The sequence below is a fragment of the Paramormyrops kingsleyae genome, chromosome 3, assembly GCF_048594095.1.
Source record: "Paramormyrops kingsleyae isolate MSU_618 chromosome 3, PKINGS_0.4, whole genome shotgun sequence".
Classification (NCBI taxonomy): domain Eukaryota; kingdom Metazoa; phylum Chordata; class Actinopteri; order Osteoglossiformes; family Mormyridae; genus Paramormyrops; species Paramormyrops kingsleyae.
The window spans coordinates 31,094,162-31,107,795 of record NC_132799.1 but is presented as its reverse complement, the minus strand read 5'-3'; the positions used below and the strand labels follow the sequence as shown (position 1 = coordinate 31,107,795).

At 46.8% G+C, this 13,634-nt stretch overlaps 1 protein-coding gene across 3 annotated transcripts in view; it reads right to left on the bottom strand.

The window, feature by feature from the left end:
• The window catches only part of rassf3 (Ras association domain family member 3), a 41,804-nt gene extending 28,178 nt beyond the window's left edge, over positions 1-13,626 (bottom strand). Inside the window, exons 1-2 of one of the 3 annotated variants that reach the window (XM_023841362.2) lie at positions 12,960-13,626; positions 3,643-3,773 (exon numbers count right to left, since the gene is read on the bottom strand). In XM_023841362.2, the coding sequence (XP_023697130.1) occupies positions 3,643-3,773; positions 12,960-13,296 (468 nt within the window). In that variant the 5' untranslated portion in view covers positions 13,297-13,626. Of the gene's footprint in view, positions 1-3,642; positions 3,774-5,510; positions 5,758-12,959 lie in introns of those variants that run through there. The other 2 variants (XM_072710142.1, XM_023841363.2) reach the window with 2 other exon arrangements.
• Positions 13,627-13,634: the final 8 nt, after the last annotated feature.

Below are 13,634 nucleotides of genomic sequence, written 5' to 3'. Positions count from 1 at the left end.
AAGGGTCTCGATCAACGGTCCATTGATAAAATCAGCCAACTCTCGGATTTGAACCAGTCCGATCACAGGCACAGAGTCCTTACACGCTGAGTCCTTACATGCTGAGTCCTTACCCACAGAGTCCTTACCCGTACAGTCCTTACCCGCAGAAGGGTTGCATGGCTGCCCCAGTGAAACAGTATTTGTGTATCTGATTTTCTAATTCACGCACTGCAAACGGATCGTCGGATTGGTTCCTCACTGATCACCATAGTAACAAACAGCCACCGCTGGAGCCCCAACACCGTGACACTAATGTTTACTTGACCCAGTCGGCTTTTGCCAGCTTCCGTCACTGACACCTACCTAGGATTCCACACAAGGGACATGGAACCCTAAGAGCACCGCGGCTCATGTTTCTCCCCACAACGGCCTGGGAAGCTTCCCGTAACGACTGACTGCAACAACTGGCTCCCACAGCACACCTTCCTGACCGTCTCGTTGACCCCGCAGTACAAAATGGGCGTGAACTTTAACTTGGGGGGGTCAGCCAAAGCTTCCCAGTCTGACAGGAATGTGTTAGCGACACCATGCCTTTATAGTACACCCTAAACCGCAGCCCAGCTGTGCATGCGCTGGCTAAAAGGTGCTCGACTGACAGCGATCTCGCATGTTTGCCTGCGAAAGGACCTCTGCACTAAAGTTCCCATTTATCAGATTACGGCAAAACCTAATAACTGCTGGACGGGGTACAGAGCAGCGCTTAATCAGATCTGGTGAGCCGTGCAAGAAAACGCTCGGCTACATGGGATACGTGAGAAGAGTTAAATCATGGCTTTAAAATATCACACAGGAACAAGCCTAGAAAACAGGAAAAGGCAGATGTGGGTAGGGTAAAGAGAGAATCAAGTTATAGTAGGGGACATATTTTATTTACATTTTTTAATGTTTATCACACAGGGCATGACAAGCAGTCTGTAAATAAGACAGGAAGTTGGAGATGTGACAGCCTGAATCCTACACAATGTCACAGCTTGGAGCATATTAGAAGGGTACGAGGTCGCTAATGTCACGGGGGTCACTGAGGTCTTGCAGTTCGCTGTCCTTCCCCTTAGGGGGAGTCACTGGCCTCATAGCAGCCATTGTGTGAGAGGGCCTTCCCTGGACAACAGACATCTAGAAGAATCGTTGGCTTCCTGTTACAGCATCACCAGCGTGAGGAAATTTGTGAGGTCATAAGGAAGTCAGTCTCATGTCAAGGAGAGAATAGCCTGGGAGATCTCTCGCAAACATCTCCCTGACATCTCTCCCCGTTAACCCCTCACCCCTCATATCGCACAGGGGGCTCATTCACTGACCACATTCCTGTCCCTAACCAGAGCTTAAACAGACAACTAGAGAACAAGACAGGAAGAGCCTAACAAGAATTTCTGGTGGAATATTCTAGTCAAACCCGCAACAGAGTTAAACTAGTAGCTATGTCTGTGCATCCTCTACTGAGTCATGTAAACCAGTTGAGCAAACAGTTGATATGATGAGGAAGACACTCTACACCACAGGAGTTGGGGCATGAAAGAGGAAGTGAGCCATGCAACACAGGCCACGGGAATGATGAAAGAGACCCATCAGCAGATAACAGAAGAGCCGAGAAACAAAGTAACACACTATGCAATTCAGGGGAGCAGGAATGCAGAGAGAAAATGACTCACCAGGCTATAAAAATGTGCCAATTTTGCCCAGAGACAGATCTTTGGGCAATTAGCTTTAAACCACAGCTTTAAAAGCAAATGGCTAAGATTTAACAACCAGAGGCTTGAAAAGAAATTAAATAAAAAAATAGCTATGTGTATGTATAACTAGTAAAAAGAAAACAAGTTTAATGAGATGGCAGGATGCATTGAAGCCCCAAAATAAGGCCCAGTGAGGGCCTGGCACATCCCCCCCCCCACCCCACCCCCAGACAGAAGGCCTCATGCTGTACGGGAGAAAAACAGGGGGCGCATGCAAGACAGAGGTGCTCTCAGGACAAAACAGAAAAACATTCCCTATAAGCAAAAAACAGTCCTAAGAGGGCGAGAGCGTTTTTGCAAATGCCAGTGGTAGGGTTGGGGTTAGGGTTGGGTTTAGGGACAGACAGCGGTACGAGGGGGCTAACAAACCCACCTGTCCATTTTCCAACACCAAATTATGGTTACAGTGACTAACAGATTCTCTTCCCCATTTTAAAGGTCTTTCTATTAGATTGATAATTTTTTTAGTGGAGAGCAAATGTCTAAGACTCAGTTCATTTTTTTGTTGTTTTTGAGGTGAGGACGCCGGGACCTAAAGTCAGGCTTCCTCATCATATGTTACAGTGCAGGGAACCAAAACTCACTCAGGCCTCATGTAATCCAACAAAGAATGAGGTGTTAAATCTCCAAAACTCACTACAAAAATTTTCTCGAAAACGCATCTCATGGACTGAGTGACTTTTGGAATTTGCATGCTAACACTTTACTTGACGGGGCACAAATAATATAGAATTATGCAATTATTCATATATTAATTAACCTCAAACTAAGTCTTAGTTACATACTGATCTCATGTTCATTCATCATTAATGAATCGTGATGCATGTTTTATCTCAAGCAGTTACTATATTGTTACTATATTTGTTAATTCTGTAAACCTTTGTAAAATACTGAAGGAACAAGTCATGAATAACACAAAATACTGCTCATGTTTGTTCACCATTAATGAATTGATGCATCTTAAGTAGACTGTATTTGTTCATGATTTGTTCATGATATATACTTCAGTAGTAACTGAGTAATCACTCAGACAGAGCCATTGTCTGTCACCTGCTGCTGGAGGTTCTCTCCTCAGATCAGCTCTTCACGAACGCTGACAGACATCATGATTACGTATCTGCCAGGTGTTCCATGTGGGCTGGCTGGTGTATGTGTGTGTGTGTGTGTGTGTGTGGGTGGGTGTGTGTGTGTGTGTGTGTGTGTGTGTGTGTGTGCGTGTCTTCGTAATCATAGAGGGGCTGACAGCTGTGTGGTTACCTGAGGCTGCACTATGTAACCCCTGAATGGCCTCATCAAAGGCAGAGCACACAGATGCAGGGAAGACATAACTGATGCAGAAAACCCTCTCTCTGCTTCTTCCTCTGAAGCCTGGGAGCCCGAGCATGAGCAAACACGCGAGGTGCTGCTGTCCAAGTTCAGAAAAACTCCATACGTTTCACAGTCAACAACTACATCAGGTATCAAAATAGCAATCACAGCTTCTCATTCTGTAAATCCTTCTAAATTAAAAAGAGCCTTTGTGTTATATCTCACAGGATTCAAATAAATCCCAATATAACTTTTAGATGTAAACAAAGCTAAAAACTGAGGCTTACCGTTACATCTCGTAAAATTTAGAAACATGCCAAATATTCCCGTTTTCATTTACTCTACTCATGCACCCCCTTGTGGTGAAAAAGGTGATCTACAACCATAACATTTCCAACTCTTAAAGGGAAGACAGAGATATACTTACTTCTGAGCTGTGATATATAATTACAGGGGGCCCCCAGACATTAGCTGCATGCCTAATGTGAACCAGAGAGCGGGATTCATTTACGAATTCACTTTCACACACACTCACACAGAAAGGGGGCAGTTTGATGAGACTTACGGGCAACTGGACATTGTTGTTGAGATGGTCGGGGACACCGGAGCTGAGAGGGGCGTCGGTGGCCTGTCCGTTCTGGTGGCAATCCAAGGACACCCGGTCACGGCAGTGCGTGTGGCAAGTGTACTTGCAGCCTGCAAAGGTGGGGGGGGGGGGGGGTGTGGAACAGGGGAGCAGGAGAGGAGATGAAAGTTTAGAGACGAAGTCAGATACCCCGCGAAGCACCAGAAGATCCCCTAAAGTCACCTTCTACTCACCAACAGGAGTGGAAATCACAGCGTGACTGAGACATAACCTTCACAGACAGACATGCTGTGGATGGATCCCCACATTTGTCTCCCTACCACGTGTCATTGTTTTTCTAACACATGCATTTTCAAAAAGTGAGTAATTCGCCAGAGGACAGTCTAGCTAAGCACCTTGCTCTAGGGCACAGCCACAGATAATGAGCAAAGCAGTTGGATCATCACTAAAAGGTCTCTGAACTACCATCAATCAAACTATCCATCAATCCATACGCCCATCTAACATAGTCAGGGTCTCAGGGTTCTGTACCAGGGTACAAGGCCGGGGTAAACCCTGGATGGGATGTCAGCGTTCTCAGTTTGTGAAAACTAATGAATTTTAATGAATGTGTAGAGATTCAGGGTCCAGCTATATATCTGTTAAGGGGAGACCGTAGACATGACTCAATTAATCTGTCAATCAGCCTGTCTGATGATCAGTCAAGCTTCATCCTTGGCCCCTTTCACAGCTTACAGCCACTCAGCATTTTAAACCACGCTGCCAGGCTGAAGGCATCTATCCTAGGGTTCAAATTGCCAAGCCTGGCATCCAAGACGATTCATGGAACAGGAAAATCCCATAGCGCGGGGAAGCCTCCATGATGAATAAAGCTGATGTCACAACTTCAGGAGTCAAAGTCTGCAGACTCTTGCCAGCATATTTGCCTTCGAGTCATGTGACCCTGTTATTTAGAAATGATAGCAATGATATGCAAATATGCTACTACTGTAAATATGCAAATTTAAGCATGACTGACCAACCCTGAAATCCTTCATCTGGCTGCTGTTTTCATTATATTACATTGAAGAATAAAATAAAGTAATTAAATTAATTATTATGAACTGTTATCGCCCCAGCATTTAACAAACTCTTAACATCCGTCCAGAATCATTCATAAACTAAGTGTGTAGCAATGGCAAAGAAAAAGATATCACTATAACGAGTAAATAAATAAGCTGCCTATCGAGGTTTATGAGGCCCAGACTGAACCACAAGCCGCAGAAAAAAGGGCAGCTGATTCTGAGAGATGCAATCTCTGTGACGTAAACGTACTGGTCCACTGATGACACGGAGTCAGGGGAAATCGTTTTTTTCCCCTCTCTCAGTTCTATTAATTGATTTTAAACTGTTTTTGTGTCAACAGTCCAGTTTCTCACCAGGACAACTTCAAACGGCAGCAAGACTTAGCACAGGGCTGCAGAGTTAGCCAAAGTTAGCACAAAGCTATATAAAAGCAGTGACAGCAGCACTAGCACCAGCCAGCGAAAGGCTACACAGCAGCAGCGGAGTTAGCATTAGGCAGCACAGGGCTACATGCCCTAATCACTGTCCACTAGAAGCAACAGAAAGCGTGAGCCCGATCAGGGGTGGAGGAACCATGGGGGACAGGGGGAACTTTGGAAATTTGGCTTCATTCATTGTCCCAAAAGACCTTTATATTTAAAATATTAAGTTGTGCCCCCCCCCCCAACATCAAACTCCCTCTAACATCTATACCAACACTCCATGTTCGCCAACCGGTCCTAAAGATGACTACGCACTGTTCCACACCCCCCCCCCTTCCTTCGCAAAATGGTGCAGCTCACCTGAAGACTTCCTCTTGACCTGCCTGGTGATCTTGCCTGACAGTTTGCAGAGTGGCGTGCCCATGCCCAGAGCATCGCCCTCAGGTTGCCTCGCCTGGCCTGGCCACTCGGTGCTTCTTGTCGCGTCCGGTACCCACTGGCGGCTGACCACACCTCCCCGGCTCTGACCACGCCTCCCCGGCTCTGACCACGCCTCCCCGGCTCACGCACACGCTCATTGACAGCCAGATCACACTCCCAACACTATCCATCCCTTCCAGTCCATTGGTGGCTCGTTTCCACACCACCCCTCCTCGCTACCAGCTCCTCCTCTTGGCTCTGTTTTGCTGAGTGGGTCATTTGACTATCAAACCACAGGCTTTCCCCGGCTCCATAACGTGGTGGGGGGGGGGGGGTTGCATGCTCCGTCTCGCCCCTGCTTACGCATCCGGCTCTTCTGTTTGAGTTCCATCAGCAGCTCAGATTTCTGAAGACAGATGATGGAAATCTAGGTTCTCAGTCTCGCTACAATGCCAGCACTGGGACATCGTGGGCCAGGCTGTCACAGCAACAGGGGTTCGGTCACCCGGTGTGTGTTGTGTATACACACACATGCAACCCACGTGTGATGATGCTTATTATTTAGCACCCATCTGTCATCCAGGGTTGCAGCGTTAGCCTGAAGCCTGTTCCAGGAAGCGCAGGGTGCAGGGAACACCCGAGATGGGACACACACACACACACGCTCACACGCTACAGGCAACTTCGAGTCACCATCATTTTAATTTTAAATGCATACACAAAAGCCAGTAGAGGACTCAAGGAAAATGCCTGCCTTTGTAACGCAGGAAAATTACGTGGTCTGGCTGGAAGAGATCCAAGAGGGCGACTGCGGACAGCCAAATATTTCCCAGTGTTCCTGACAGTTCCTGTATTGGGAAGCAGACATGAATCAATATGGGTATGGCCAGTAAGTCCTATAGGAGATATAGGAGCCATCTATTGAGGGCACCCCCCCTTGCAGGCAAAGCTTAACCAGCCAGCTTCCACTCTCTCAGACTGAGTATGGGTTTGGTGGTGGGGGCATCGGAGCTGGGGGGGACATCACCCTGCCAATAGCCATCAGACAAGAAATTTCAACAGAATTTGGTTGGTGACTTTAATAATGCTTCTGTATTTATTAACAATGACTTTTTCGCTCTTGGGACAACCAGAAGGTACGAGGCTTTTAAATATTTGAGGCAGGATACAAAAGTCTGTTTTAAAAATGCTTTAGAAAGGCCACACCTGCATTGATAAGCGTGTTAACGGGAATTCACCACAAAGACAGGAATTGAGATGCATATGTGTGTGTGTGTGTTGGGGGGGGGGTTTATATATATTTAAAAACCTGCTATTTTAACATAGTGGGGACCATTTTGGTCCTCACAAAGGGAAACCAACTTCATGAAACTTCATGACTGCAATCAAAAAGACGAAAGACGTATTTTGTTGGATTGCTTGTGGTTAAGGTTGGGGCTGGGTGGGGGTTAGGGTTAGGGTTAGGGTTAGGGTTATCGTCGCTGGCATCGTACGGTTTTCCCCCAAAGAAATGAATGTACGGTCCCTACAAAGATATTAATACAAATACGTGTGTGTGTGTGTGTGTGTGTCAGTGTCTTGCTCCTGCAGTAATTGCTCCAGTCTCCAGAGCCGACGGTAAGTGCTGTCTGCCGGAATCACAGGGAACATAATGAGGCCCTGGCCAGCCGGACATTACCAGCTCCGTCATCGATCGGGCGCCATGAAACCCCCCCAGTCAGAGAGCCTAACAGTGGTGAGCAGTGAGCCCCTTCGCTCCATCTTCCAGGACGTGTACCAGCAACCACCAGTAACGTGACCAGCGTCCTGTCTATCTGTGCTTGAATCAGTGGCAGCAAAACGACCTACACAGGTAGGGCACCAAAAACCAGAAATTAGCATTAAAGATCCCCCCATACCCCCCCTCCCCAGTCAAAGTAAACACAGCTGTCAGCTGCTGTGGCTCCCATGACCTCCAACTGACATGACACCCTCCATAAAACTGCAAACCTTAAAGCCAGCACAGCCTTTACACAAACTCTCCACTGGGGGGCGCCAGTGTATAAAAAGTAATTTCTCATCATTAAAAAGGCAAAAAATCATCGAAAGCTTATTGAAGCAAATCTGTCTTTCACGTCAGATGAAGTATCAGCAGTCCCACAGCCGAGATTACACCCAGGGTCGGTAGGTCAACGCCACAGGTGGGCTGGAAATGCTGCCTCACAGGGACGTTATCCTGCTAGTGCAATGGAGTCCGCAGTCTCCATTAACCTGACGGTCAAGAACATTCCGCTTTCACTGGACGAGAAACTAAGAATCTAATACACGGGTGTCAAACTGCAGTCCTGGGGGGCTGGAGCCCTGCACATTTTTGGGTTTCCCCTCATTTAACACACCTGATTCAGCTCCTTGTGCTAATTACCACACAGCTCTTGAGCTGAATCATTTGTGGTGGAACCGAGAAAAAACTAAGCTACACAGGGCTCCGGCCCCCCCAGGACTGCAGTTTGACACCCCTGATCTAAAACAAAAAACAAACCAATCTCCTCAAGCGACCGGTCAATAGGGGGCGGCGTGGTTGCAGTACTGAATGTCCTGGAAAGATATTCCTGTTGCACCATGAGCAAGACAGATAAACATCAGCAAAAATAAGAACACATTCTATAGCAATATGTTCTCCGGCAAGGTCCACCTGCCGGGCAGAAGGGGGTTAGCCTGGGATTCCCCCACGCCGTAGCTGGTCTGTGTGGAATCTGGAGCCCTGGTCTCAAAGCTGGCTTTGATTACACAGACCCTCCACGCAAACGTGAGAAGGGCCTCGTTCCCACCGGCAGAACAACAAAGAGGACCCAGGACCTCCCACCCCCCGCGAAAGCTACTCCACCACAACAGCTGGTCTTCACGTCCACACGACCCCCCTTCATAAGTCTACTTTGCTTTTAGCAATTACTCGTTAACCAGACCGTGTCTCCTTGTTTCAAAGAATCGCTCAGATGGGGGCTGTGACCTCCAAGGGCTTTCTGTCATTTCTGACCCTTCAAAGGACGTCCGGCATCAGCCTTTGTGAGAACCTGGACATGCGCGGGTTCTGGCCGCTATGGCTCCTCATGCGGCATCACAGCTGCCAATCATATGGCAATTAAGATACATTCGGGAAAACTGAAGGATTCTGGTCCTTGTGGAGCAGCGCTGAGTCTGAGGGCTTTGACTGAATGAGGCAAAAATGAACAAGATCATCATAAGAAAATGATGTGAAAACCATGACTGAGACTGAATGTGCACCTGGGGGCCTCCGCCTCGATGAACCAGGTGCAACTACAAATCGATGCAAGACCCATAACAGTACAGAGACCAGAAGGACATCAAGGTCAGTGGCGCCCCCTAGCTGTATACCCCGGCATGTCCGCCATCATGTGATCCTGCTCAGGGGCTCATGCTTTTTCCCTGTTTCGGACCCCCTGCAGTAGGCTCCAGCGTGACTCTGTGGCCCCCCCAGGTCAGCAGGTGGGAGGTGGTGGTGGGGGTCACATATATGATGGGGGGGGGAGGGGGGCTCCAGTTTTTCCGGGGCATTCTTGCCTCAAAATCCCAGCCTCTTAGTCGGCGCCACAGTGTTGTTGCAGGCTCATAGGGGTCGAGTGACACTTGACACAGAGCATGCGGCTCAGCCAACTGTGACAATGGGAGGGGGGACAGGTGTGATCCACGGGTCTCCCATTGTGGGGACCCGCATTACTAGCTCCTTGCATAAATCTACCATATATAGAGCCTCTTAACCACAGTGACACCCGCAGGCCTGCATTGTAAGGAAATGTTCACAAAGAACCATCACAACCAGCCAATGGTCAATCAAGGGTCGCAGCTGCCAGTCAGAACTGAATCCAAATTCATGCCATCACGCCAAAGGTGAAACAAGGTCCTGACGATCTATTGTGCGTAGTCATGACGACAGACGCATCCCGACCAGGGCCCAGAGTAATATGCAGAAATCGAACAGAAACAGTCCATTCTAAATCTCGAACATAACAACCACTCACACCCCTGGTTACTACAAAAATGTACAAAAAGTTTTCCACACTGAATGGTACAAACCAGTATCCCAAAATGGATATGCCTCCGTAGCCATTGCAGACACGTACGTGGACATAGAAAAAGCACTACCACGTGGTACCGGTATACAATCAGTCCTCATCCCTGCATGGATTTGGTGCCAACACACTCATGTTTAGTCACATGGGGTGACCACGGACTTGCAGCTCTCTCTCTCTCTCTCTCTCTCTCTCTCACACACACACACACACACACATCAAGTCAAGTCAAGTCAAGTTTATTTATAAAGCACTTTAAAAACATCAGGGTTGAGGGTCTCCAAAAAACATCAGCCTTAATCACAAACACTCATAAACTGCCCAGGGATGAAAGGTTAACTGGGTCGGAACCGCAAACACACAGAACCGGACTCACCAGTGTGTCTCCACAGCTCCCTCAGCTTCTGCCGGCCCGAGCGGCGCGCCAGTTTGGGGACACGGGCAAGCAGGTCAGCCAGAATCCGCAAAGCACGGCCCCAGTTCCTCCCTCCCGGCCCCATGGGACGCGTGTCACCCTCACACCGCAGCCTGGAAACCCACCCAGAGAAGGTGGAATCGCTCAGTCCCATCTGCTCCCAAAGACATCCTCTCTCGTCTGGAGCACTCCGTCCAGGACCAGCTGGTTTTAGGAAAAGGGCCCCTATCTCTAATCCCCGCCTACTTCCCAGCTGTCACCCCACTGTGTGTGCGGGGTTACAGTTGTCTGCCCCTGCTCATTGTCTTCAGGTCATTCACCCATCACACCACGGTGCGGCTTTTCCAAGCCCCCATCACTCTGACTGCGCCATCAAGCAGCTCGACGTTAAAGTTTCAGAAGGATGTGCGGCAGGTGTCAAAGGTCAGGAGAATGCCTAAAATATGCCCCCTTTATTTTTTATACTGGGCTGCTTGTGAATTTAACTAAGTCAAAATGCCTGTTACAGGTGTGTGACAGAGTGAGAGATTCACTGTGCCCTGCTAACAGATCCTCTCCGACTGACAGGTTATCTGTCACATGATGCAAGATCCGGCTGAACAAGTGGTAGTTGATCCGTACCCAATACTAGCATCTATACCTAACTAAACCCAACTAGGTTACCACAGTCATCACGCATTTAAGTCTCAAACACACTCCTCTTCAAAGCACTTTCGGTCATCTAATTCCAACCTTTAATATCAGGAGTCTGTACCCTCCCCTCTACTATAAGGTATACTTTTTAATACAATCAACTTTGTGTTAAACTACCTGCATGGTGGGTGATCGTATCTAAATGTGTTTATACCAGGCTTACCAGTAATACTAGTCGCTCATTATGTATCCTCTGTGTTGCACGGCACTATTATGAAGTAAAAAAATAATCACTTGTATAAAAAAAATCCTGCACCTGTGCTGAGCTTACTGATTGCGTGCATATCTAATTTGTTTTTATTTTTCATTGTATGGTATTGTTAATTTCATGTACTGCTGTAGTATAAATAGATATGTGAATATAAACCAGAAGTAGGAAAAACAGGAAGGACATTTTTTGTAAAAGGAAGTAAATGCACTGCAAAATGATGATAGCAGAGATCTCTATGGAAAATGATATGGCATTTTTTCCTCGTTGACCTCCTGCATACCAAGAATTTCTGTAGCCAGGGTGACCAAACTCCCATCAGATTTCTGTATGATGGACGGATATTTTTAGCATCTAGAAGGTGTTTTGTAAGAGTGCACACACACGTACACAGTGAGTAACAGGCAATAAATCAAGGGAGTCTTTCCCTACGGTATGTTAGAGAAAAAAAAGAACATCTTAAAGGTGTCATGCTTCTTGTTTAAATCGAAACCGACGTCATCTTTTTTTCCCAGCATGCCATTTCACGACAGTGAGTTGCTATCAACCTAGTGGCAGCAGGTAGGCACTGGATGGCAAGAGGCATGCGGAAAATACATGGACTGGTTGTGACAATCCAGAGCATCTGGATAAAGATAAAATAGACTAAAAATGAAGGATAGCACACACAGGGTCTATTCAAAGGCGATGATTAGTTATCAGAAAATAACAGAATATATTTAGTGCCATATATTATAAGTATGTAAAAGTCATTGTTTTACTGGGGCAGCAAACTGCAAACGATCTCTCTACCAATCCAACAGTCATTTCACAAAAAAGCAGATCATATCACTTCTGTCCAGCCGCTTGAATTTGACTGTAAAAAGTCAGATGAAAACATTCATGAAAAACTTCCAGGTATTAATACTCGAATAACTTAAATATAGCTGTCATGTCATTTATATGGTGCTTTTATGTTTACAAACACTAATTGGTCATATGGTTGGGCAAAAATCCCCAAGGCAGTACAGGATATATATCAATGGCATTTTTTTTATTCCACATCAGTATTTTTTTCCCAAAGAAAGACTTATTTACATATGGCGCGGAACACAATGCCTGCATTCATTCAGGTGAAAAAGAGAACTGTAGTCTGACAAAAACACAGAATGCTAGAAGGGCATGAACAGAAATTCTAAAAAATACTACAACTAATTGAGACCTACAGCTAAATTCAGTTCATCAACAAACCGGTCCGTCAGGGTGCCTTCTAAAATGACGTGTGTTTGGGTGTAGCTCACGGCTGTGACACACCGTGATGATGACAGCAGTGGGGTTTACCGCCATGTAAACCACGCGTCTGCATGGCCCCCCGCCCCCCCAGGTTTGCGAGTGAGTTTTTGATCATCGTCATCATCAACAACTTCATTACTATAGTGCTTGGTATCAACATCTCGGAAACCATTCAGCCTCGAATCACTTCCCACGTTGCAATAAGCCGGTAACACGATCCAGAGATGACTTCTGACTGTCCACATAAAGTCTTTTAAAATAATTTCTGGGTACAAAGTTCCCTCAGACCAAAGGATGTATTCCTTGCTTTGCCTGGACTGGTCAGCAGACCACTGCAGATCACACAAGCTCATTCACTGCGCTAGTGAGACCACAAGCACCTCACCTTAACTGTACGTCTTTGGACCATGTCAGGAAATCAATGGAAGAACATATCCTACCAGCCAAGGTCAAAACCATGCATATTCACACAGGAGGGCCCAACCAACTTTTGTGTGTTTACAGTTTAGCCACTCGATCGCACAACGAGCTACACATAAGGTTAACCTCAGGTTAATAATTGAAGTTGTTGGTAAATAATATACTAAATAAAGATATCCTTCTAACGTCAAAAATCATCATATAAGACAGACATAAACATAATTATATATAAAAAAATTTATATAAACGAATATAAGCACAATCCACAAATTCCAGAACAGTCAACAGGTTTTACTTTTCTATGGGTCACTCACCTACACACGTAAGACGATCCTGAATGATAATGTCGCAACAGACATCGCACCAGGCACCACATTCATCTGCGCAGAAAGTGTGTCCTTCTCCCTTTTCTTCTTTCACCCGTGGGTCTTTTTTGGAAGATTCAAATATCGTCCTGACATCTGGGGGGCGGTAACCCCTCTTTCCTTTGCGAGGGGCCGCCGCTTCGTTCTCCGCGGGTTTCTGCGGCGCAACGTTTTGCGCAGCCAAGAAGTCTTCCAGGCTGCGGCTCGGTGGAGATGAATGTTTTTTTATTGCTTTTAGCCCCTTAACTTTTGGATGGCGTACCTTGCCGCTTGAAGGAGGATACATGTTCGAGTGGTTTTCCTCCAGCGATTCCCCACTGGCGCTGAGAGCGAGATGATCGGAAGGTATCTTGACGGCGAGTACTTATTGGAAACAGTCGCACCGAACATTACGATGCATCGAAATGCGTTGTCTGTTGACTGTACTTGGAGAAATCACTGACGTCCGCCCAGGTGGAAGGCTTTGGCAGCTTGTAAAGAAAGGGAAGGTGCTGCAGGCGTCACAGAGTGCGATCCCGTCGCTGACATTACTGCACCTCTTGTTGCCTGTAAGCAAGTCTAGCAGGTGCGGAAGATCGGGTTTCAGTTAAGAGCCGAGCAGGTAGCGCCGACCTGTTTTACTTT